General features: G+C 37.9%; 1 protein-coding gene across 5 annotated transcripts in view; it reads right to left on the bottom strand.

The window, feature by feature from the left end:
- The window catches only part of GPC3 (glypican 3), a 456912-nt gene that overhangs the window by 164529 nt on the left and 264731 nt on the right, over positions 1–27652 (bottom strand). For 3 of the 5 annotated variants that reach the window (XM_023198825.2, XM_023198826.2, XM_023198828.2), the window contains one exon: positions 3442–3575. In XM_023198825.2, the coding sequence (XP_023054593.1) occupies positions 3442–3575 (134 nt within the window). Of the gene's footprint in view, positions 1–3441; positions 3576–7790; positions 7860–27652 lie in introns of all 5 variants that reach the window. The other 2 variants (XM_023198827.2, XM_023198824.3) reach the window with 1 other exon arrangement.

Raw genomic sequence — 27652 nt, 5'->3', positions numbered from 1 at the left:
CAGTCTCGGAAATATATGTATATGAATCTAAACAAAGTACCAAATCCGGTGGCCAACCAAAACCTCATTTATCAATTTCTTCTTTCCCTGGAGGAATCAATACACATACAGCTGTCCCCACTAAGGTGAAAGGGAATGAGTTCCCCAGAGCCCAAGACAGAAGTCATAGCAACAGGCCTGGATAAACCTCCTACTTATAAATGTGTCTAGGTTGGCAGAGTAATCTCAAAATGGGACTGAGTGGGTGTGTTAATTTTGAGAAAGCTCCACATGTGATTTGGCTACAAATTCATATACCACTTCCTCCATGAAGCCTCAAGGTTCTGTCTTTCCCTGTAGGCGGCCTCTGTACTCTGGACATTCTTTTGCTTTAGCACTTACAAAGCTGTTTTGGAATTATTTGTATTTAAGTCTATTTCCCATTAAACTGAGCTGGAGAGCATAGATTGTGTCTTTGTATTTTCAGTGCCTAGTATACATTTTGGTATTAACAAGTGTTTACTAAATTTTTGCTGAATTGAATAAAGATACCCCCCACCCACACACACATATACAGTAAGTCCTCACTTAGTGTCATTTATAGGTTCTTGGAAACTGAAACTTAAAGTGAAACAATGTACAGCAGGTCTTTGAATAACGTGGTTTCATTCAACATCGTTTTGTTATAATGGTGATGAGGAAAAAATAGGTTTTGTTATATGCCGTTTTGCTTAAAATTGCAGTTTCCAAGAACTTACAGACATAGTTAAGTGAGTATTTTCTATGTATCTATCTATCTAGCTATGTATCTATCTACCTATCTATCATCTTCACTTCAGTCAAATATGGAAGGGGTTGCCACTAGTTAAAGGTCAATGCCTTAGATGAACTGAAGTTTATTCCTCAGGTGGTTCAGTCCAAGAGTAAATGCAACGGAGAAAAATGGACAAAGGACAGGCAGGTACAAAAGAGGGCCTTAATATATGGCCTCAAAGACAAAAGTTTTCCCAAGAACCCCTATGCTATAGGAAAATGGCTCTCAAACATTTTGATGTTGGGAGCCCTGAAGTAGTTTTTTTTTTTTTTTGAGACGGAGTCTCGCTCTGTCGCCCAGGCTGGAGTGCAGTGGCTGGATCTCAGCTCACTGCAAGCTCCGCCTCCCGGGTTTACACCATTCTCCTGCCTCAGCCTCCCCAGTAGCTGGGACTACAGGCGTCCGCCACCTCGCCCGGCTAGATTTTTGTATTTTTTAGTAGAGATGGGGTTTCACCAGGTTAGCCAGGATAGTGTTGATCTCCTGACCTCGTGATCCGCCCGTCTTGGCCTCCCAAAGTGCTGGGATTACAGGCTTGAGCCACCGCGCCCGGCCCCTGAAGTAGTTTTAAAATACGTCCACAAACTCCTTGATTCTCCTCCCTTCAAGAGGTGGAGCTTAATTTCCTCCCTCTCCTTGAGCATGGATTAGAATTAGTGGCTCACTGACTGGGCGCAGTGGCTCACGCCTGTAATCCCAGCACTTTGGGAGGCTGAGGCAGGTGGATCACCTGAGATCAGGAGTTTGAGACCAGTCTGGCCAGCATGGTGAAACCCTGTCTCTACTAAAAATACAAAAATTAGCCAGGCGTGGCGGTAGGCGCCTGTAATCCTAGCTACTCGGGAGGCTGAGGCAAGAGAATTGCTTGAACCCAGAAGGCAGAGGTTGCAGTGAGCTGAGATGCTGCCATTGCATTCCAGCCTGGGTGACACAGCAAGACTCTGTCTCAAAAAACAAAACAAAACAAAAAACCACAAAGAATTAGTGGCTCACTTCTAACAAATCAAATATGCCAAAATTGATGATGTGTCACTTCAAAGACTAGGCCATAAAAGACACTATAGCTTTCTCCTTGCTGTCTTCCACGGATCACTTACTGTGGTGTAGCCAGCTTCCATGTCCTGAGGCCATTCATGTGGTCCATATGGTGAGGAACTGAGACCTCCTTCCAACAACCAGCACTAACTTGTTACACTTGTAAGTGAGCCACTTTGGAAGTTGGTCCTCTAGACTCCATCAACATTTTGAATGACTGCAGCCTCAGGATCCCAAAGAGATTTTGTTTATATGATATATATTTATTGATATTTACTGTTTTAGAATTTTTTTAAAATTTAAAATTTATTATTAATTTGAAACTAGCAATTATGGGCCTACTACATGTTAATATAAATATTAATAACATTTTATGACAATAGTGAAAAAAATGGTATCATTTTTCATTTTTGCAAGCTGTCTCTACTGTCTTGCTTGATAGGGGATAGTTAGATTCTCCTATTGACTTCTGCATTTAATATGTTGTAATAAATTGTTTTGGTTGAAGTATATGAACAATATCCAGTTTCACACAAATATGTAATTAGCAAAAGGAACATCTCATAGGTGCCCTGAAAGTGTCACTGGGACTCCCAGAAGTCCTGGAATCACATTTTAAAATAGCTACTACAGGGAAACTAGGAATCCATTAGATCGGAAGTCAACAAAAGAGAAGAAATAAGGACTTTCCAAAATGCTTCAGTAGGGGAACTCTGTTAAGTTGCATTACTGCCTTCTTTCATCCTAAATTGTATCAGATCACGCTAAGAATTACCATCTCAGAAACCCCTATAGGAAAATGAGAGGAATGGAATAGTTTAGCCCAAATCTGGGATGTTACATAATTCCTTTCTTCATTTTCTATCTATAGGGCAATCTCACCTAACCCCCTCAAGGTTAATAGGAACAACTCATGTCTAGCTATTCTTGAGCCAGTGGTAGGGCTGGCTACATGTGCAGTCTTTTCAGGTAGGGCAGTTCTTCTAGAGTTGTATTGGGCTTTTGATCCAATTTCTACCCCTTTATTGTAATCAAAAAAATAGAATGGGGATAGAGGGAACCTGGATCAGGGGAGAATGGATGAAGAGAACAAGAAACAAACCTGGATTTTGTTCCTTGACTGTTGTTTTAAGAACCAGGAACCAGATACTTCATTTTATCATTTTTAAAAGAGTGCGTAAACTGTGCAGTGTCTGTGTATGTGTGTGTGTATATATACATGAATGTGTCTCACCAGCTTCTCTCTGGTGAATTTACCTCTGACTCACTGTTAATAATGGGAAAAGCTACAAAGCAAGCCAAGAAATTGTGAGACAAGATTGTAAGCAGAAACTATTTTGCTTAATCAATAAAAGATCTTGAATAGGGAAGTCCTTTCCACACGTATTGCTGTACTAGATATTTATGAGCAGTAAATTTACATTTAAACATGGCTTGGATATAATACCATATCTTTTTTTAAACATTGACAGATGATAAAATGTAATTAATCAAGCACTCTACTCAGAAGAACTAAATAACATGTATTTAAGAAGTTTCACTCTAGTAGCTTTTGACCTTAAAATACAATTGCTAATTGTATGCTGGAATAAAGAAAAAAAGAAACCTCTCACCTTCTTCGGCTGGATAAGGTTTCTTCATGTTCTACATGAGCAACTTTTAATACTTTCTTGTCAATAAACAGATCTTCAGGATAATAAGCAGATCTATATTGGCGTTGTTGAGAATGGGCACATAACTTGCCAATCTGAAAAAAGAAATGCAATACAATTATATGATACTTGTGCAGATATGATAGTAGAAACAAATTCTGAAAGGTACTTCAATTTCTTCCCCCAATTTTAAATAGCAGAACAAAGCTATGACTAGAGTCAAAAAAGGTGATTAGCTTGTAAGGCAAAGAACCATTGGTAGAAAGAAGGCTGGAGACTGAGAATGGGGACCCCATTCTGAGTACAGCCTATTCAGAGATTTCCTAAGATAAAAAAAAATGGCTTTTTTTTTTCTACAGTGATGTATACATTTGAGAGGACCGTCAGCACAGGCCTCATGCTATTCATACCTTTCAATGGCATTTGGTATTAATACATATGAAGAAGTTCACAAAAGGGAATTGCAAAATTTAGGAAGAACTGGTGCAGAAGATGAGAGTTGTGTAGCCAGTTAACAGAAGAGCAGCCTCCCAAGCACAGAGTGCTCCCAATTTCTATGAGTATTTTGATATAAGACCCAAGCTAAGGTACTCTGATAAAAAGTGTGGTTGCTCATCTGGCTTTCCTAAAAATGCCCAAGGGAAGAAGGCAAGTCAACCAATCAGTAGCCAGTGACAGGTAGCTCACACCTGTAATTCCAACACTTTGGGAAGCTGAGGCAAGAGGATCACTTGTGGTCAGGAGTTCAAGGCCAGCCTCGGCAACACAGCAAGACCCAGTCTCTGCAAAAAGTAAAAAATTAGCCAGGCATGGTGGTGTACACCTGTAGTCCCAGCTACTCAGAAGGCTGAGGTAGGAGGATCGTTTGAGCCGAGGAGGTCAAGGCTGCAGTGAGCCATGATTGTGCCACTGCACTCCAGCCTGAGTAATAGGAGATCCTGTTTCTAATAAATAAATAAATAAATAAACAAACAAGCGAGCGTAATCACCTATGAATCATATATCATTAAATAAGCTCAGGATTAAAAGTGTTTTACAAACATAATTGCTCAAGATTCTCCCTTTCTTCCTTCCTCCCTGTCTCCTTCTTTCCTCCCTTCTTCCCTCCCTTTCTTCCTTCCATCTTTTCTCATTCATTCATTCATTCAGAAATATTTATTGGATATCTCTCTCTAAAGCTGACCTCTTTTACACTCATATAGCAATACTTTTTTTAAAAATGGCATAATCTGTCTTACTTAGCTCCATTCTACTTGATTTTTTTTGGTTTAATTATTACTAGATTTGCTACTTTTTTCACATTCAAGCAAAAGCCTAAATGAACTTCCATATAACAAATATGAATATTAACATTCTTATATATCTCCCTTGTGCCAGACACTATGCCAACGATTATCATCCCCATTTTAGAGATGAGGAAATTGAGGCTTAGGGAGTTAAGTGACTTGCATGAGGCAAATAAACAGTGGACTGACTTGTCTGACTTAGAACCCATTTGTCTGATTTCAAAGTTTATGCGGTTTTTCCTTCCTAGCAGATAATGCTTGACCTTCCAGCGGCTTACATTGTACATTGTAGAAAAATATAAAGAATTACCAGTCCCCAAAAACATAGCCACCCAACGTAGCCAAGGTAAATATATAGACTGTAAACTTCAGGAAAAATATTAGAAATATTTGGCAAGGAGAAGGGTTGTATGTTTGTCACTTTTGTATTTCCACGCTATTCAGACTGGATTTTGTGCACTGTTAGGTGAATTAATTGAAGCGAATTGAAAGAATCTTCTATTATCAGCCTCAGCTCAGCACTCTACTTATAAGCCATGGGCTCTGTGTGGTAATCCCAGCTTCTGGATTTCTCAAGATGGTCCTGACAGCATTTACTAAGTTATCTATTTATACAGCTTTGGAAGGCTTTTCATATAAATACATTATTGAATTAGAAAAAAAATCTAGAATCAGAGTAGCATCACCTTCATTTATAAAAGATAGCATCTATAGTTTGATATTCAGATAAGCTATACTCAATGGTTTATCTTAATGGGAATAAAACAAAAGCTGAAGACACTTAAAGACATTCAATTTAGCTTTGGAATGCATGATGCTGAATTTTTCAGACGTGCTTATGGAATGCTATGTGACTTGGGCTAATATTAATTTCAAACAAAGTGTGTGCATTCCATGAATATGCCTTAACTAGCAGCAGTCTGGTAGGGTGCTTTAGGTCAGGGGCTACCTAGCTGGACTAGAGAGTTAAGTTCCATTCATTTTCAAAGCATATAATGCAGATGCCAAATAAATGAGGGCAGACTATGTATTACCACTTTCTATCTGAAGACATATACATGTTTACTTTGTGAAAATGCAGGTGAAATTTCATGGAACAAAACCTTGATGTTTGTTCCATTAATATCTATATTCTGTGAACAAACATTCATGTGAGAACTTATTTCACTAGGATCAAAGTATTCTTGGTACATTCAGGAGCACAGTACACATTCTCTTGACCTACACCTGTTCCCAATCCAGCACCAAAATCAAATCTTTCACACATCTTTCACAGTAACTTGTCTACTTGCAACCCACAGCTGTGAAATCTCCTTCCCCATTGAAAGTCAGCCCTTTGTATCAGTGAATAGTATCTGGTCCATAGCAAGACTTTAAAGTTTTTGACCCCCTCCTCGCCCTCACCAGCCCCAACCTACTGGAAAGGGGTGCAGCTGAGGCAAAAGTAGGAAGGTCAAGAACAAATGATAATGTCGCCACTCTGCAGTCTGACCTTTCTTCCCAAGCCACCCAATGTGGTATTATCAAGCCAACTTTCCAAGGCTCTGTGTGGGGTAAGGGGCAAACAATGGTGTCCTGCCAATAACTCTACTCCTCCATCTGAAATATGCCATATCTTATCAGACAGGCTGCATTTTCTTCCACAAATCTACCATGAAGCAAATTCTTCTCATATACAAAGCATTTGTCAAATATATTCCCTCCTTTGGGCCCTTCTCCCTACATCTTTCACCTCCATACTATGTGAGCTATAGGTGAATATTATGAGCTTATTTTGAGAAGTGGACACTAAAAGAAAACATAACTTACAAAGAGATGCAGCATTCACCTTAAAGAAGTCCTTTCAGCTTCACACTTGGGAAACGTCAGGCTATGCTAGGAGACTTGAGTCTTATTCTTCAGCAGCCCCTACTGAAGAAGTCAGCCTCCCAAGTGGCATTTTAGAAATCAGTATCCTGCCCAGAAGTTTTAGGCTCTTAAATAAGAAGTGCAATCCAATTTCCTTTCACTGACTAATGTATCTAGTTAAGGATGCTGCTACCTTTAAATTTGGTTAGTTGGAGGGAATTTATTGGATAGGTGAGTGTCTCTATCAAAAGACTGGAGTATAAAACCTTTTTGTTTTCCATAGTCCGTGATTCCTAAAGGTGTTTTTTATTTATGTGCCAGACTTATGACAAGGAAAGCAATAGTGTTCTGCAGGGTTACAAATCATGAAACATAAGAAGAAGGCAGGGCCTCTGACCATATCCATATCCAGGCCAGGAAAATAATTTTTTTTTTTTTTTTTAAATAGAGTCTCGCTCTGTCGCCCACGCTGGAGTGCAGTGGTGCGATCTCAGCTCACTGCAAGCTCCACCTCCCAGGTTCACGCCATTCTCCTGCCTCAGCCTCCCGAGTAGCTAGGACTACAGGCACCCACCACTGTGCCCAGCTAATTTTTTGTATTTTTAGTAGAGACGGGGTTCACCGTGTTAGCCAGGATGGTCTCGATTTCCTGACCTCGTGATCCACCTGCCTCGGCCTCCCAAAGTGTTGGGATTATAGGCGTGAGCCAACACGCCTGGCCAGGAAGACATTTTAGTCACCTTAGCATCATTCTTTTCTGCCAGGATCCAGAAGCACCATCCTTGCACCTACATAAGGAAAATACACTGCTAGGACCCAGCAAGGTATAGATCAGGGGTGTCCAATCTTTTGGCTTCCCTGTGCCACACTGGAAGAAGAAGAATTGTCTTGGGCCACACATAAAATAAACTAACACTAACGATAGCTGATGAGCTAGAAAAAAAAAATCATCAAAAAATATCATAATGTTTTAAGAAAGTTTATGAATTTATGTTGGGCCACATTCAAAGCCATCTTGGGCTGCATGCAGCCTGGAAGCTGCAGGTTGGACAAGCATGGTCTAGATCATGCAGAGCCCAGTAGGCTGGGCATCAAGAAACCTGGCCTACCACCCCACTTCCACCTCTCACCCACACCAGGACTTTACTGTGACCTGGTCCCATAGCTTCACTCTACCTGTAACTCTAGCCCTATACACAGGAGGAAGATAGGATATTTGAAGTGCCATATTTTCTTCTCAGTTTCCTTGAAAAAAAAAAGGTGAAAATTACTTTCTGAATGGAGTATGTTATTGCAGGGCAGGGAAAATTTTATTTTCTTAACCTATGTCTGAGGCACCTGTAATAAAAGACAAATTAAAAAGGGAAATCCATACAAATATGTTTAATATAAGTTTTACATCACACAAGAGCCTTTAGAAAGGAAGACCCAAAGAAATGGGGAAAGCTGTGGATTTTTATGCTAAGTTTGTTAAGGAAATGGAGAGTGGTGAATTGTGATTGGACAAAGAGGTTATAACCGAATGGTAATAAACTGGGGGAAACTTAGCCAGGGCAGTTTCTTCAGATTTTTCTTTGTATCCCTGTAACTTTGGAGGTAAAGATGTTTCTTTCTTCTGGGTATAGGGTGGGCACCTCTCACATGATGGTCTTATGACATACTTCAGAAGAGGGTCAGTTAGGTTTTATGACCTGCTTCAGGGGAGAAGGGTGAGGGGAAGGTGAGAGTGACTTTCTTGTTTTGGGGGTTTTCTAAAATGCAAAGGTGCCATATTTTGGGGTGGTGTGTCCTGAATCTCATTATTACCAAAGACTCTGAAATCATGCAAAAATTTGGTCTGATATAATTCACTTCTATACCTTATAATGAACATGTCAAGAAATGCAGCTACTCCATTGGTTAAAATCTAACTGTTATTCTCAGGCCCCTATTCACTGTTGGTTCTGGGAACTCTCAAGTGACAAAAAAATTCAGACTTGATCTTTTACTCCAGATGGCTGAACAGAGAAAGAAAGCCTATATCGAAAGCTTCTCAACAATACCAACACTTCACGTTTCTTACACAATACCCTATTCCAACCTAGTGCTTCATTGATAACGTCTACATCCATTCTCCATTCTCTTTACTCACTCCTACCAACAATGCTCTGAGGTATACAGAGCAGGTATTACTTATTTATTTATTTTTTGGGGACAGGGTCTTGCTCTGTTGCCCAGGCTGGAGTGCTGTGGTGTGGTCACGGCTCACTGCAGCCTTGATCTCCCCAGGCTCAGGTAATCCTCCCACTTAAGCCTCCTGAGCAGCTGGGACTACAGGCACACACTGCCATACCTAGCTAATGTAGCTAGACACGGGATCTCACCATGTTGCCCAGACTGGTCTTGAACTCCTGGACTCAAGTGATCTGCCCACCTTGGTCTCTCAAAGCGCTGGGATTACACAGAATGGGTATTATTAGCCCCGTTTTTAGATATAAGGAAACTGAAGCTCACAAAAGTTGGGGAACTTAAAAGCAAGGTCACAATGTTAGTAAATGGTAGAGCTGGGACTTGAATGCTGGTCTGTCTGATTCTAAAACCTATGTTTCTGTTTTCGATTTTCCCGTGTCATGGATTTCTGTCACCGGCATAGGCTCTGGGGATTCCCAGTATTGGGTGTGGCCCAGGTCTGTGGTTATGTGGACACCTTACCCATAATTGGAGGGCAGTAATAATGATGAAAAATCCTCTAAACATATTCCAAGAAATGGCTAAAGTTGTTCAACAGAAAACTGACATTCAATTTTAACCTAGGTTTCAGGTAGTATTTCAAGTGGCAGTAAGCCAATAGTGGGATGATTTAAATTCTTTGGTCTGCCAAGTAAGAGACGATTAGTAACCATACGAAAGCACTGCATGTCAAATTCTAGAGAAGAGGAGGCTCCCAAGTAGGTCTAGCCTGCCACTTGCTGCCTGCAGGATGCCCCTTGACCCTGGCTCCAGAATTCAGATTATTGGGTTGACTACAAAATCTTTGGTAATTCCTACATTTAAAAAAATTCTGATGTTTAACCATCTGATCTTTGGCAAAGTTGACTCCCTATTCAATAAACGGTGCTAGGATAAAAGGCTAGCCATATGCAAAAGATTGAAACTGGACCCCTATCTTTCACCATATACAAAAATTAACTCAAGATGGATAGATTAAAGACTTAAATATTAGACTTTGAACTATAAAAATCCTAGAAGAAAACCAAGGAAATACACTTCTTGATATCACCCTTGGCAAAGCATTTATGGCTAAATCCTCAAAAAAAATTGCAACAAAAACAAAAATTGACAAGTGGAACCTAATTAAACTAAAGAACTTCTGCACAGCAAGAGAAACTATTAAGGGAGTAAACAGACAACCTACAGAATGGGAGAAAATATTTGCAAACTATGCATCTGACAAAAGCCTAATATCCAGAATCTATAAGGAACTTAAATAAATCAACAAGCAAAAAACAAATAGCCCCATTAAAAAGTAGGCAAAGGGCATGAACAGACACTCCTTAAAAGAAGACATACAAGTGGCCAATAAAGATTTTTAAAAAATGCTTATCATCACTAATCATCAGAGAAATGCAAATCAAAATCACAATGAGATATCATCTCACAGAATTTAGAATGGCTTTTGTTAAATAGTCTGAAAACAACAGATGCTGGTGAGGATGCAGAGAGAAGGGAACATTTACACATTGCTGGTGGGAGTGTAAATTAGTCCAGCCACTGTGGAGGGGAGTTTGGAGATTCCTCAAAGAACTAAGAGGTGAACTACCATTTGATTCAACAATACCATTACTGGGTATATAGCCAAAGGAAAACAAATCATTCTACCAAAAAGACACCTGCACCCATATGTTCATCACAGCACTATTCACAATAGCAAAGACATGCAATCAACCCAGGTGCTCATCAACAGCAGGCTGGATAAAAAAATGTTGTACTTACACACTATGGAATACTACTCAGCCACAAACAAGCATGAAATATTGCCCCTTGCAGCAACATGGATGCAGTTGGAGAGTATTTTCTTTTTTTTTTTTTTTTAATTATACTTTAAGTTCTAGGGTACATGTGCATAACATGCAGGTTTGTTACATATGTATATCTGTGCCATGTTGGTGTGCTGCACCCATCAACTCGTCAGCACCCATCACTTCGTCATTTATATCAGGTATAACTCCCAAGGCAATCCCCCCCCCCCCCCCCCCCCCCTGATAGACCCCAGTGTGTGATGTTCCCCTTCCCAAGTCCAAGTGATCTCATTGTTCAGTTCCCACCTATGAGTGAGAACATGCGGTGTTTGGTTTTCTCTTCTTGTGATAGTTTGCTAAGAATGATGGAGAGTATTTTCTTAAGCAAAGTAACGCCGGGACAGAAAATCAAATACTGCATGTTCTCAATTATTAGTGGGAGCTTAATGTTAAATACACATGGACATAAAGACGGGAATCACAAACACTGGGAACTACAAGAGGAGAGAAGGAGGAAAAGGGACATGGGCTAAAAAACTATCTATTGGGTACTATGCTCACTACCTGGGTGATGGGACCATCCATACCCCAAACCTCAGCATCACGCAATATGCCCATATGACAAATCTGCACATGTACTCCCTGAATCCAAAAAAAGGTTATTTGAAACTGTGATGTTTTTATGTTTCTGAAACATATATTTAACATTTTGTAGGAGAATCCTGTCCTTATGTAACACCAGTGTAATTAAAACATCCAAAGGGAGAAAACCCAGATCAATATTCTGGGTTTAACAACCTGGAGAGATTCAGCAAGATGAGGACCTAGTATGCACTGTGTTTAGTAAATTTAGATGATTGATAATGATGACATGAGTCACTTCAGTGGAGAAGTTCTGAAAATAAGAATCATAAGATGTAGAATATATGGAGATTAAGCAAATACATGGAAAGCATAGACAGTTGTTTTACATAAAGGTTATGTCATGTGTCTTATTAAGTATAATTAATATAATTAATCGTGTGTTAGTAATTTTCAGAGATAATTTTTAATGGGGGGGGCAGAGTTTATGCTGCAGCACATTAGCTCTTTTGGTTGACATACTCTTTTTTTAATTGAATATTTTAAGACCCAATATACATAAAATAAAATGCATCCCTGAATTGTGGTTTGATGAGATTTGTAAATGTATACACATGTGTAAACACTACCTCATAATGCATAAAATATTGTCATAATTTTATAGTGACTGACATTTTAATCACTACAGATGAGATTTGTCTTTTTTAAGATTAGATTGATAACAGAAAGAAAGAATAGAAATATAGAAAATAAATATGGATAGATTCAGTATTTACATATTTGTTTCTGCTTTTTTGCTCAGGATAATTTTTTCTTTGAGGAATTCTATGTTGGTAGTTTACCATAGTTTGTTCTTTTAATTGCTGAATAAATATACCAAATATGTTTACACATTTGGGTAGTTTCCACATTTTTGCTTTTGTGAATAAAGCTGCACTGTTTACTCAAATCTTGTCATTTCATTTTCAAATATATGTTTTGTAAATACTCTCTCCCAGTGTCTGGTTTTTCACTTTTCTTAGTGATGCCTTTTGCACAGAACACTTTTTAAAAATTTTTGATGATCTTGATTTTATCTATTTTTGCAGCTTTATGATTGATGCTGTTTTCTATTCAAATAAGTCTTTCCATATGGCAATGTCACAGACATATTTTCTTCAGAACCTTTACCGTTTGTACATTTATGATGAGGTATTTAACCCATTTTGTGTTAATTTTTGTATATTGTGTGATGTAAAGATTGCCGTTTTCACGGCCTAGGTGATGGGATCATTGGGACCTGAAGCTTCAGTGTCGTACAATATACCCATGTAACAAATCTGCAAGTGTACCCTCTAATCTGTAATAAAAGCTGAAACTATTTAAAAAAGAAATAAAATAAATCGATCTTAAATAAAATTTTTACATGGCTAGATATTACCTGTTGATTTCCCTTTCACTGACATTTCTACTTCATTTCACAGTGCTTAAATCATATGACCTGTTGGATTTCTACTTTCACAAAATTAATGACATTTTTAGGCCTAATGCTTTTCCTTTAAATATTTTTCTCTGATATTTAAAAATAATGTGTATGCTCTGTTTATCTGTCATGAATGCTATCCATTTGTTTATCTGATTAACTTGTCAAACTTTCCACGTTATTTAACACTCAAGAAATAATGATTATGTTTTTCCAAATATTTACCAGATTATTATTATTATTTTTTTTTTTTGAGACGGAGTCTGGCTCTGTCGCCCAGGCTGGAGTGCGGTGGCCGGATCTCAGCTCACTGCAAGCTCCGCCTCCCAGGTGTAGGCCTTTCTCCTGCCTCCGCCTCCCAAGTAGCTGGGACTACAGGCGCCCACCTCGTCACCCGGCTAGTTTTTTGTATTCTTTAGTAGAGACGGGGTTTCACCGTATTAGCCAGGATGGTCTCGATCTCCTGACCTCGTGATCCGCTCGTCTCGGCCTCCCAAAGTGCTGGGATTACAGGCTTGAGCCACCGCGCCCGGCCTATCAGATTATTTCAGTACAATTTGTTAAGATCATTTCTCATTTAGTTACTTCAATTTTTTATTTCTTTAAATTTAATTGGCCATATTTGTGGAGCTATTTCTGAACTCCATTCTGTTTATTTAAATGTTTGTGCTTATGCAAATATATCACTCTCTTAATTGAAGTGTTATTATAATGTCTTGAATTCAGCTAATGAAAGTTCATCCAACTTAGAAAAAAAAAAGTGCTTTTCTGAGAAATGTTGCCAAATACCGTTTAAATTTAGTCTTGGATCATTGATGGATTCATCAGAACCCTAAAGAATTAAAACTAAAACTTCCTCTGGGAGTTATGCAATTTAAATATCAACTCTGATCTAGTTGTCTAGTTTGGGTGAGTATTACCTGTGGCATTTGCTTTGTGGTACCTTGGGGCTGAAGGTGGAGTTGGGTGGGAATTTCATAGTTTTCCAGTTAAAATAAAATGATGAATTTCAGTTCATTCTCTTGAATCATCTATCATACCACTATACAATTTCATTTAATTAAATCTTAAAAGTTTAAAAACAATATATACATTGAAATTATGTGATATACAACATAAACTTTTTAATAGTAGCAACCGTGCCCATTTAACAATTCTACAGGTATAATAAAAATGCTAATATATGTTAATGTTTAGTCTGTGGTTAATGTTTTGTCTTGTTAATTTCTCCAGGGCTTTTATTACTGATTTAAATCTGCCACACTACTCAACTGATTGCACTGCTTCCACAAACTGCATGGAGGTAGCTCAAATGAATACTGATTAACAGAAATGAACAAACATTTGGCTAAGCAAACCATTCTTATTATAGGCTTGTAATCATTACATACATTTTCTTACAATGAGATGGGCATGGCAGGCATTTTCCTCTCTCACTTTTCCTACAGAAAATATGCATATGAGCATTAAATTAATTTATAACCTTGTACTTCAGGAAGAACATCATTATTAATTAACTATTGATTGATCTGATATAGAGCACAGAGGATAATGAACAGACCTGGTGACAATGTAAGCGTTTATTTCTTTTCTCATCTTTCAGACATTTTGCTGTGACTCATTGTTAATTTCTTGACCATTAAGAGAAAAGCTCACTAATAATCTGTAATGTATTAAGAATCAAGCAATTTTAAGAAATCAAGTGCTATTATTTGAACATTTCATACAAGTTAGTTCTTGAAGTAAATTGGAATCCAAAAAAGGGACAAATGTCCTACAGATCAGCCTGCTGCTAAGTTGAACTACAGCACGGTATTATCGTGAAAGGAACACACAATTTGGAGTCAGGATACCTGGGGCCCAGTGTCAGTCCATCCTCTTACCATTTCAATAACCCTAGACAAGTCATTTACTTTCCTTGAAACTCAGCCTCCTCATCTGCAGAATGGAGATAATTAAAATGCCTGCTGGACCTGGCTGTAATGTGAAGATCAAATGAAACAATGGTTGAAAGTGTAATGTCTCCCCCAACCAGATAGAAATTTGACTCATTCTTAAGTGGGGACTACTTCCTTCTGCAGCCTGCTTTGTGTCATAATCCTGGCTCAGCTGGTCAGGAACATGGGTAGCTATATGTCCCTGAAAGGGAAGCACATGGAAATTGCCCAAGTCTGTCAGTCACACAATTGGGTCCGGTCTGATCTGGAATATCTGGAATATTCTCTTCTCTTCTTCTAATATCGAATCACCAATAGGTGGTACGTGAGTTTGGCTGTTTACCCTGTGTCTCATTCCCACATGCTTGTGTCTGAGGGGCTGAATGCTGTAGGGATGGGAGACAGGTTTTAAATGCTCCTTATGTAGAAGAGACTTACATTTTGCTAATTTATATCTGCCACAAACGGAGTCTGAGCTGAAAGCAGAATCCTGCATGTGTGCCTAACACTTCTTATGCATTACCAATCCCTTTGCAGCACCAGGAGTCCATGACATTATTATTTAACCACGTGAAACCATCAATGTGCAGGTTAAAAGAGAACTTTGTGTAGTAAATCAACTCAATACCGATTTCAAATACCACTCTCCCAAATATACTCATCTCCTTGTGTCCTTTGCCCCAGTGAAAAGGAATTACCTCCTATTCAATTGCTCAAGCCAGAAGAAACCAAATAATTTCTGGTGATTTCTCCCTCTCTCTAACTTCTCTACATCCAGACACGAAGTCTTGTTTATTGCCTCTTATAAATAACCTTTCAATTTGTGAACCTTTCTCTATCTTTAGGTCTAGGATTCTATCAACTGTCTCTTAGAGCAGTGCTTCTCAAACTTTAATGTGTATACAAATCACCTGAAAATCTTATTCACAGAGTTTCATCTTCAACAGATCTGGGGTGAAGTCTGAGATGATTAGTAAGGCCCTAGCATAGTGGTTCTCAAAGCGTGGTCCTAAAACAAGCAGCATCAATACCATCTGGGCACTTGTTAGAAATGCACATTTTGGGGCCAGACTTGGACCTACTGAATCAGAAATCCTGGGAGCGGAGCCCAGCTTTTAACAAGCCCTCCAGGGGGTTCTGATGCATACAAGTTGGAGAACCACTGCCACATAGACCATCCCAACAGCCTCTTAATTTGTCTCCAAAGCTCCAGTTTTGACCTCCTCCGATCCATTCCTTCCAGTTCTCTGAGACCTCTCGGGAGGTCCTAAAGGGCAAACCTATTTTCATAATAATACTAAGACTTTATTTGTCCTTTTTACTCTTATTCTCTCACAAGTACACAGAGGAAATTTCAAGAGGCAACATGATGTAAAATGATATCACTGCTCTGAAATACGTATTTGTGCATTCTAGAATGTTCTAAGGGAGCAAGTAAAAATACATGCATTTTCAGAGTTTAACTTATACTCAGAACTTAGTGCTCTTACTGGCTATTTAGGTTATGCATACCATAATCTTTGTAACCTTCTTATCATTTAATGAATTGTTATTTGGAAATCTGGAAGTTTTGTATCTATGTGAAAATATATGAAGTGAACATACTTTGTAGTCTTATTTTGCAATAACACTTTAAAATATATTTTGAAGAATATAAATTTTAATTTTTTTCTACAACTTACTGGACATATTATACAATAAGATACAATTTATTTGCAACATGTTTTTCTGATATTTAAGAATGGATGACTGGCTTTGAAAAAGGAGATTAGAAGACTTACTTCACCAACCCACAGCGGCAATGTCTACATCTAAAACTGATAAAAACATGTCAAAACAACTTATCACAGAGTTCTGGCTCATGGAAGAGAGGGATCTACTCTGTAGATTACAATTGTAATTAAGAAACAAAAATACAACAAAGGCTGTCTTTTCTTTGACCTTATAGACATGCATAATTTATTTTATTTTTCTGATGCAAAAGAACATTTTGGAATAGGATATTAGAGTGTAAGTTAAATTGTAGAGTCATCTCGAAATTAATTATTTGGAGTTTAAAGAAAATGAAATTAAACATTTAAAGTAAATGTTATGAGCTCTTTAAAAGTCAAAAGTGTTTATTATGGCTTTTCCAAATAGAAATGAAAAATGCAGTGAAATATACTATAGGGTAAGTTACTGCATTATATTAGCTGTAGAAGTACACACAATAGTGAAAAAACTAATAAATCCCTGTAGAGGCTGGCGCAATGGCTCACACTTGTAATCCTAGCATTTTGGGAGGCTGAGACGGGAGGATCACTTGAGGTCAGGAGTTTGAAATCAGCCTGGCCAACATGGGGAAACCCCGTCTCTACTAGAAAAAAAAAAAAAATTAGCCAGGCTTGGTGGCAGGCACCTGTAATCCCAGCTACTTGGGAGGCTGAGGCAGGAGAATTGCTTGAACCCAGGAGGCGGAGGTTGCAGTGAGCCGAGATCACACCACTGCACTCCAGCCTGGGGAAAAGAGTGAGACTCCCTCTCAAAATAAAAAATAAAAAAATAAACCCCTGTAGAGTTGACATTGCTGAATGCCTGCTAGGTGAAAAGTCATAGAAGAAATCATGCCACTCTCCAATGATGGAGAAACAAACTCATCAAATAAAAGGTTTACCCACAAACATAAAGCCCTCTTTAGTTAATGTCTCTTCTGCAGAATGTGTTTTTGCCTTATAAATGCACAAATCTACAGATTTGGAGTGGAATTGCTGTTTTGCTTATATCATCCAGTATTAAGCACTAACTAATCATTGAAGAAGATCTATTATGTGAAAGCTTTGGGGGGGAAAAAAAAACAAAAAACATGAGTGGTGCTGAAATATTCAAAGTGTTAAATAACATTGTTAAAATCAATGGTTTTACCTTAAACAAATGTGATGACATTTGCACTGATGCAAAAGCTATGGTGGGTAAAACTGCTTGCACCTTATCATGAGTCAGGGTAGTGACACCAAACTGCAATAGTAGTCATTGTAGTTTTCACTGCCAAGCACACACATTTTTTGAAAAGCTAGTTTCACTTAAGAATGTACTTGAAGAGGCAGTAAAAGTTAATTTTATCAAATCTTGACCCTTGACTACATGTCCTTTTTGATATTATACGTGATGAAATGGGAAGTATGCATAAAGTACTTCTGGTACATACTAAAGTATGATGGTCATCTAGAGGAAAAGCACAAGTGTGAATGACTTGTGAGATGAACTAAACACTTTTTAAATGCAACACTATTTTTACTTGAAAGAAAAACTGACAGACAAACTCTTATTCAAACTCAAGTATTTTGTAGTCATTTTCTTGGAAATGAACAAAACAAGCCTGTTACTTCAAGGGAAACAACTGACAGTGTGCATAGCCAATGACAGAATTTGCACTTTCAGGCAAAAATTAGAATTTGGGAAAACTTGTTATCTTCCACTATGAAACTTGACAGCTTCCCAATACCTAAAGGCTTTTCTGATGAGAACAGTGGTGACACTAATGAATATGAGTTTTGATGTTATACAATGAAGTGTGTTAATATTTGGAAAATCTGCATAAGTCAGTGAGCCAAAAGTTTTCAAATGACCAAGGCATCATGATGCAAAAATCACACAATGACTAATAATTCACCCAAAGTGTAAGATAGATTTTAACATAACAGAAAATGAAAAGTCAATTGATGTGTTTGCAGCTTCCATATTGTAACTAACCTTTAAGAAACGATCACTTGCCAACCTCTTGTATAGTATCAGAGAAAATATCCCTAATTGTCAAAAAAGGGTATTAGGACACAGTTCTTCTTTCAACCACATATATTTGTGAGACCAAATTTTCCTCAGTCAAACCAGATTGAGTGCAGAAGAAGATACGAGAATTCAGCTGTCTACCATTAAGGAAAAAATTAAAGAGATTTGCAAAAATGTAAAACAATGCTATTCTTCCCACTAAAGTATTTTATTTTGGAAAGCATATCTTGAAAAATATATATGAATGTCTGATTCCTTTATTATTAACTTTAAATGAATTAGTAAGTAAATACTTTTAATATTCCCAGTTTTAATGTCTAATACAGCAAATAACAATAGATATAACTCCATCGACATCTCTTTGGGGTCCTGTATAGCTTTTAAGAATGTAAAGAGTCCTGGTACCACAATCTCTGCTCTACATTAACATCCAAAATAATCTGAAAATAATAAGTTATAAGTAAACTATAAATTAAATTATGTTTAAATAAATAAAATGGCATTTATGAATAACATATTAATTCATCACCTATTATGTGCTGGACAGTGTTTTAAGCGCTCCTCCATAAAAGCAATGAGAAAATTGGCAAAAACGTTCAGAACCAACTTCTTTGGAGCTCTAGAATTTAATAAAAGTATTTGCAGCAATCTGAGAAGCATTTATTCAAGAAAATGGCTGAATGTCGGTAGGAACAGTGAGCGTTGTGGCATTTTAACTTTCCTATTCTCATTCCTCTTCTCCAGCTCTGAAGTACTTTTGAAAACTAACAGCCCGCATTCATGGTGAAATCTAGCATCCTGGCGCCACCAGAGGGAGCAGAATGGGGTTTGTGATGGTTAATATTGAGTGTCAACTTGATTAGATTGAAGGGTGCAAAGTATTGTTCCTGGGTGTGTCTGTGAGGGTGTTGCCAAAGGAGGTTAACATTTGAGTCAGTGGACTGGGAGAGGCAGACACAACCTCAATCTCGGTGGGCACCATTTAATCAGTTGTCAGTGTGACTAGAATAAAGCAGGCAGAAGAATGTGGAAGGACTAGACTAGCTGAGTCTTCTGGCCTTCATCTTTCTCCTGTGCTGGATGCTTCCTGCCCTCGAACATCAGACTCCAAGTTCTTCAGCTTTTGGACTCTTGGACTTAACACCAGTGGTTTGCCAGGGGCTCTTAAGCCTTTGGCCACAGACTGAAGGCTGCACTGTCAGCTTCTCTACTTTTGAGGTTTTGGGACTTGGACTGGCTTCCTTGCTCCTCAGCTTGCAGACAGCCTATTGTTGAACTTTACCTTGTGATTGTGTGAGTCAATACTCCTTAATAAACTCCCTTTCATATATACATCTATCCTATTAGTTCTGTCCCTCTAGAGAACCCTGACAGGTTGGAGTTCTTTCAAAGCTACACTCAGTAAACTGTAATTATTTGACCTGTCTGATGGTTACCTAAAATACCCCATTTGCAAGGCTGTTTTTAGTTGAACTGATATTGAGCTCACCTGTGCAAAAGCCTTTTCCCTGGGGACATTTACTGACCTCAATTAGAGGTAATTATTTAACTTTGTAGCTGCCTGAAGCAAGGGGACAATAGTTAAAGCAAATAATAGGCTAACCAAAAAATTCACAGGAAAATCTGGGTAATGAGATGTCCATAAGTGCTATAAAAGCTGCATATTCCTGGGGATCTAGTAGGTTGCACTCAAGCATAAGCCTGTGTGCATGCCCAAGTCTATACTCATACTCAAGAAAGATCTGAGAAGGTCCTATTCCCTACCTTTGACTGACCTTGAGGTTCTGTGCAAGGAAGTGAAGGCTAAGGCAGGGTCTTCAACTGCTAGGCTGAATGTTAAAGGTGTGCCCAGCATACACAAAGAGTACTTCAGCAAAGACTGAGAGACTCACTGGTTCCAGAAAGTCAAGGAAAACACTGTTCAATCATTAACTCACTACCACTAAGCTAATGGAACAAATACTTCAATGGCTATACATGACAAAGAATACAGACTTTACAGAATTGGTTGAGAAAAGTTACAAAGAAATAAGAACTACCACCACAATAACAAACACTAACAACAACACCTGAGGATAGGGGAGAATCTGATTTCCAGAGACACTACATTAAATTCTTTAAATATCTAGTTTTTGACAAAAAAATTACAAGAGATGTAAAGAAATAAGAAAGCATGGCCCATCCACAGGAAAAAAAATCAATCAACAGACATTATCTCTCAGAAAGCCCAGATATGGGCTTTATTAGACAAAATACTTTAAATTAGCCATTTTAAATATGTCCAAACACTTAAAGGAAACAATGCCCAAAGAACTAAAAGATAGTAGGAGAATGATGCCTTGATAGGCAAAAAGATAGACATTACTTTTCTTTTTCTTTAAGAAGAACCAAACAGAAATTCTGGAATTGAGAAGTGTAATAACTGAAATTAAAAGTTCATTAATGGGGCTTAGCAGGAAATTTGAGCATGCAAAAGAAAAAAATAATCACAATTGAAGATAGATCAATTTAAATTTTCCTATCTGAGGAAGACAAAGAAAAAAGAATTAAAAAAAATAAGTAGCACCTCAGAATCCTGTGGAACACCAGTAAGTGTACCAACATACATATAATGGAAGTTTCAGAGAGAGAAGAAAGAAAAGAGCAGAAAGAGTACTTGAAGAAATAATGGCTAAAAGCTTCCCAAATTTGATGCAAAACACTAATCCACACATCCAAGAAACTCAGTGAATTCCAAGTAGATACATAATAATCAAAATGTCAAAAGACAAAGATAATCTTGAAAGCAGCAAGACAGAAGTAATTCATTGCATTCAAAAGGCCCTCAATAAGATTAACAGTTGCTTTGTTTTTCTTGTTTTTTAGCTTTTTGAGACAATACCTTGCTCTGTCACCCAGGCTGGAGGGCAGTGGCGTGATCTCAACTCACTGCAACCTCTCCCTCCAGGGTTGAAGTGACTCTTGTGCCTCAGCCTCACGAGTAGCTGAAATTACAAGGCACACACCACGAAGATTGGCTAATTTTTGTATTTTTGGTAGAGACAGGGTTTCACCATGTTGGCCAGGCTGGTCTCAAACTCCTGGCATCAAGTGATCCACCCACCTCAGCCTCCCAAAATGCTGGGATTATAGGTGTGAGCCACTGCACCTGGCTATAGTTGCTTTCTCTTCAGAAAGTAGAAACACAAGAAGGCAATGGGATTAAGGGAGGAGACCACCCCTCATATTGTCTTATGACCAATTTCTGCCTCCAAAGAAAGAAGAAGTAAATACTAAAAGGCAGAAATGAAATACACAAGCAGACAACCTGGTGCCACACCCTGAGCCTGGTAGTTAAAGATCGACTGCTGATCTAACTGGTTATGTTATCTATAGATTACAGACATTGTAGAGAAAAGCACTGTGAAAATCCCTGTCCTGTTCTGTTCTGTTGTAATTACTGGTGCCTGCAGCCCCCAGTCACGTACCCTCTCCTTCCTCAATCGATCACGACCCTCTCACGTGGACCCCCTTAGAGTTGTGAGCCCTTAAAAGGGACAGGAATTGCTCACTCAGGGAGCTTGGTTGTTGGAGACATGAGTCTTGCCGAAGCTCCCAGCTGAATAAAGCCCTTCCTTCTTTAACCTGGTATCTGAGGGATTTCGTCTGTGGCTTGTCCTGCTACAGGATGATATATTCAAAGCACTGAAAGGAAAAAACCATCACCCAAGAACTCTATGATCATCAGAAGTATACATGAAAAATGAAAGTGAAATTAAGGCATTCCCAGATAAAGAAAAATTGAGAGAGCTTATCACTAGCAAATATATACCACAAGGAACACTAGAAGGAGTCCTTCAATATGCATCCTGTAACTTAATTCACATAAAGAAATAAGGCTGAGGTGGTAGGATTGCTTGAACCCAGGAGGTGGAGGCTGCAGTGAGCCATGATTGTGCCACTGTCCTCCAGCCTGGGCAACAGAGTGAGACCCTGTCTCTAGAAAATAAGAAAAAGAAAGAAGAAACATCCACAAAGTTTACTATATAGGTTTATACGGAAAACAGTGTAAACATATTTTTGGTTATAACTCTTTTTTCCACCTATCTGATTTAAAACACAACTGCATAAGCAATAATTATAAGTCTGTGTTGATCAGAGTACAATGTTTGAAAATGTAATTTGAACAACAGTAACAGCACAAGAAGGGGGACGGGAATTAAGCTTTATAGAAAAAAAGGGATTTACATGCTATTAAAATCAAGTTGGTATTAATACAAATTAGATTGTTACAAAATGTTAGTTGCAATTTCCAGGGCAACCCCTAAGAAAATAACTTTAAAAATATGGTTAAAAATGACATGAGAATAAAACCATTACACTAGAAAATAACTGTTTAATACAAAAGAAGGCAATACTGGACAAACCGAGAAACAATACATAAGGCATTTAGAAATCAAGTAGAAAATGATAGATATAAATCTTACCTTATTTCATTACTTATTCATTATTACTTGTTTTATTACATTAAATACAAATGGATTGAACACTATAATCAGAAGGCAGGGATAGGCAAAATAGATTTAAACCAACATGGTGCAAGTCTATGCTGTCTGCAAGAGACACACTTTAGATTCAAAGACACAAATATGTTGAAAGTAAAGGATAGAAAAAGATATATGAACTAGAATCAACAGACGTAGAAAGTGGTCCTACTAATGTTGGGGAAAATACCAGACTTTGAGACAAAAATTGTTACTAGAGACAAAGAAAGACATTTTATAATGATAAATGTGTCAATCTATCAGGAAGATAGAATAATTATAAACACATATGTATATGAGCCCAAAATATGTGAAGTAAAGCTACCAGAATTGAAGGGAGAAATAGATCATACAAAAACAATACTTGGAGTCTCCAATTCCCCACTTTCAATAATGGATAGTTCATACAACTAGGCAGAATATAAAGGACATGGAAGATTTGAACAACACTATAAGCCAACTAGATCAAACAGACATCTATACAACACTCCATACAACAGTGGTAAAACACAATTCTCTACTACATGTGGAACGTTCTTCAGTACAGGGTACATGTTGGGCCACAAAACAAGTCTCAATAAATTTAAAATGTTTGAAATCATATATTTTCTGACCACAATTGAATAAAATTAGAAAACAATAACAGAAGGAAATTTGGTAAATTCACAAATATGTGGAAATTAAACATACACACTCCTAAATAACCAATGGGCCAAAGATGAAACGATCAGGGAAATTAGAAAACCATATGAGGTAAATGAAAATAAAAACACAACTTAACAAAAATTACCATAGGTAGAGAAGGCAGTGCTTAGAAATTTATAGCTGTAAATGCCTATATTAAAGAAAAGGACTTTAAACAAAATAAATAAATGGGACCTAATTAAACTAAAAAGCTTCTGTATAGCAAAATAAATAATCGGCAGAATAAATAGACAACCCACAGAGTGGGAGAAAATATTTAAAAACTCTGCATTCAACAAAGGACTAACATCCGGAATCTACAAGGAACTCGAATCAGAAAGAAAAAACAAATAGTCCCATCAAAAGGTGGGCAAAGGACATGAATAGACAATTCTTAAAAGAAGACAAACAAATGGCTGACAAACATATGAAAAAAATGCTCAACATTACATCAGAGAAATGCAAATTAAAACCAAAATGAGATACCACCTTACTCCTGCAAGAATGGCCATAATTTAAAAATAAAAAAAAATAGATGTTGGTGTGGATGTGGTGAAAAGGGAACACTTCTACACTGCTGGTGGGAATGTAAACTAGTACAGCCTCTATGGAAAACAGTATGGAGATTCCTTACAGAACTAAAAGTAGAACTACCATTTGATCCAGCAATCCCACTACTGCGTATCTACCCAATATATAAAAAGACACTTGCACACACATGTTTATAGCAGCATAATTTGCAATTGCAAAAAAATGGAACCAACCTAAATGCCTGATATGGTTTGGCTGTGTCCCTACTGAAATCTTATCTTGAATTCCCATATGTTGTGGGAGAGCCCTGGTGGGAGGTAATTGAATCATGGTGGCAAGTCTTTCCCATGCTGTTCTCCTGATAGTGAATAAGTCTCATGAGATCTGATGGTTTTATAAAGAAGAGTTCTTCTGTACAAGTTCTCTCTCTTTGCCTGCTGTCATGCATGTAAGATGTGACTTGCTCCTCCTTTCCTTCCGCCACGATTGTGAGGCTTCTCCAGCCACATGGAACTGTAAGTCCATTAAACCTCTTTCTTTTGTAAATTGCCCAGTCTTGGGTATGTCTTTATCAGCAGTGTGAAAACAAACTAATACAATGCTCATCAACTAACAAGTGGATAAAGAAAATATGATATATACACACCATGGAATACTATTCAGCCATATAAAGAAACAAAATAATGACATTTGCAGCAAGTTGGATGGAAGTAAAGACCATTATTCTAAGGGAAGTAACTCAGGAATGGAAAACCAAACACCATATGTTCTAACTTATAAGTGGGAGCTAAGCTATGAGGACACAAAGGCATAAGAATGATATAATGGACTTTGGGGACTCAGGGGGAAGGGTGAGGGGAGGGTGAGGAATAAAATACTACACATTGGGTACAGTGTACACTGCTCAGGTGATGGATGCTCCAAAATCTCACAAATTACCACTAAAGAACTTCTCCATGTAACCAAAAACCACCTGTTCCCCAGAAATTATTGAAATAAAAAAAAAATTTTAATAATGAGAAGGAAGATCCCAAATCAGTAACTTAAGTTTTTACCTTAAGAAACTAGAAAAAGAACAGCAAAGTAAACACCCAAACCAAGCAGACAGAAATATAAAGACTAAAATGGAAATAACTGAAATAGAGAATAGAAAAGCATTAGAGAAAATGAATAAAACTAAAAGCTGGTTCTTTGAAAAGATCAACAAAAATGATAAACCTTTAGCTAGATTGATAAAGAAAAAAGAAATCACTAAAATCAGGAATAAGAGAGAGGACACTACTAGTAACCTCGCAGAAAAAAAAAAAAACAAAAACAAAAACAAAAAAAAGACCATAAGAGAATACTATGAACAACTTTACACCAAAAAGTAGATAACTTTGATGAAATGGACAAATTCCTAGAAAGACTCAAGAAGAAATAGAAAATGAATAGATCCATAAATAAAGAGGCTGATTTGCATTTCTCTGATGGCGAGTGATGATGAGCATTTTTTCATGTGTCTGTTGGCTGTATGAATGTCTTCTTTTGAGAAATGTCTGTTCATATCCTTTCCCCACTTTTGGATGGGGTTGTTTGTTTTTTTCTTGTATATTTGTTTGAGTTCTTTGTAGATTCTGGAAATGAGCCCTTTGTCAGATGAGTAGATTGCAAAAATTTTCTCCCATTCTGTAGGTTGCCTGTTCACTCTGATGGTAGTTTCTTTTGCTGTGCAGAAGCTCTTTAGTTTAATTAGATCCCATTTGTCAATTTTGGCTTTTGCTGCCATTGCTTTTGGTGTTTTAGACATGAAGTCCTTGCCCATGCCTATGTCCTGAATGGTACTACCTAGATTTTCTTCTAGGGTTTTTATGGTATTAGGTCTAACATTTAAGTCTCTAATCCATCTTGAATTAATCTTCGTATAAGGAGTAAGGAAAGGATCCAGTTTCAGCTTTCTACTTATGGCTAGCCAATTTTCCCAGCACCATTTATTAAATAGGGAATCCTTTCCCCATTTCTTGTTTTTGTCAGGTTTGTCAAAGATCAGATGGTTGTAGATGTGTGGCATTATTTCTGAGGACTCCGTTCTGTTCCATTGGTCTATATCTCTGTTTTGGTACCAGTACCATGCTGTTTTGGTTACTGTAGCCTTGTAGTATAGTTTGAAACCACAATGAGATACCATCTCACACCAGTTAGAATGGCAATCATTAAAAAATCAGGAAACAACAGGTGTTGGAGAGGATATGGAGAAATAGGAACACTTTTACACTGTTGGTGGGATTGTAAACTGGTTCAATCATTATGGAAAACAGTATGGCAATTCCTCAAAGATCTAGAACTAGATGTACCATATGACCCAGCCATCCCACTACTGGGTATATACCCAAAGGATTATAAATTATGCTACTACAAAGACACATGCACACGTATGTTTATTGCGGCACTATTCACAATAGCAAAGACTTGGAATCAACCCAAATGTCCATCAGTGACAGACTGGATTAAGAAAATGTGGCACATATACACCATGGAATACTATGCAGCCATAAAAAAGGATGAGTTTGCGTCCTTTGTAGGGACATGGATGCAGCTGGAAACCATCATTCTTAGCAAACTATCACAAGAACAGAAAACCAAACACCGCATGTTCTCACTCATAGGTGGGAACTGAACAATGAGGTCACTTGGACTTGGGAAGGGGAACATCACACAATGGGGCCTATCATGGGAAGGGGGGAGGGGGGAGGGATTGCATTGGGGAGTTATACCTGATATAAATGATGAATTGATGGGTGCTGATGAGTTGATGGGTGCAGCACACCAACATGGCACATATATACATATGTAACAAACCTGCATGTTATGCACATGTACCCTAGAACTTAAAGTATAATAAAAAATAAAAATAAAAAAAATAATAAAGAGGCTGAATTATTAATTTAAAAAGCCCAAGTCCAGAGGCTTGACTGGTGAGTTTTACCAAACATTCAAAGAATTAACACCAATCTGCCAGGTGTGGTGGCTCACGCCTTTAATCCCAGCACTTTGGGAGGCCAAGGCGGGTGAATCACGAAGTCAGGAGATCGAGACCATCCTGGCTAACATGGTGAAACCCTGTCTCTACTAAAAATACAAAAAATTAGCCAGCATGGTGGCGGGAGCCTGTAGTCCCAGGTACTCGGGAGGCTGAGGCACGAGAATGGCGTGAACCCAGAAGGCAGAGCTTGCAGTCAGCCGAGGTTGCACCACTGCACTATAGCCTGGGTGACAGAGCGAGACTCCGTCTCAAAAAAAAAAAAAACACCAATCCCGAAATAGAAAAGGTAGAACACTTCCCAACCCATTCTCTGAGGCCTGTATTACCCTGATAACAAAATTAGACAAAGACATCCTAAGAAAAGAAAACCACAGACCCATATCATTTATGAAGATAGGCCTAAAAATCCTCAACAGAATCCTAGCAAGCCTATTCCAGTAACATACCCTGAATTTGGACCCCTACTTCACACCATATACAAAAACTAAATAAAAATTAAGTCCTAAATCTGTAAAACTCTTAAATAAAAATTCT

Source organism: Piliocolobus tephrosceles, chromosome 12, assembly GCF_002776525.5.
Source record: "Piliocolobus tephrosceles isolate RC106 chromosome 12, ASM277652v3, whole genome shotgun sequence".
Lineage (NCBI taxonomy): Eukaryota > Metazoa > Chordata > Mammalia > Primates > Cercopithecidae > Piliocolobus > Piliocolobus tephrosceles.
Note: the sequence above shows the minus strand (reverse complement) of the source record. Positions and strands in the feature narration are given on the sequence as shown.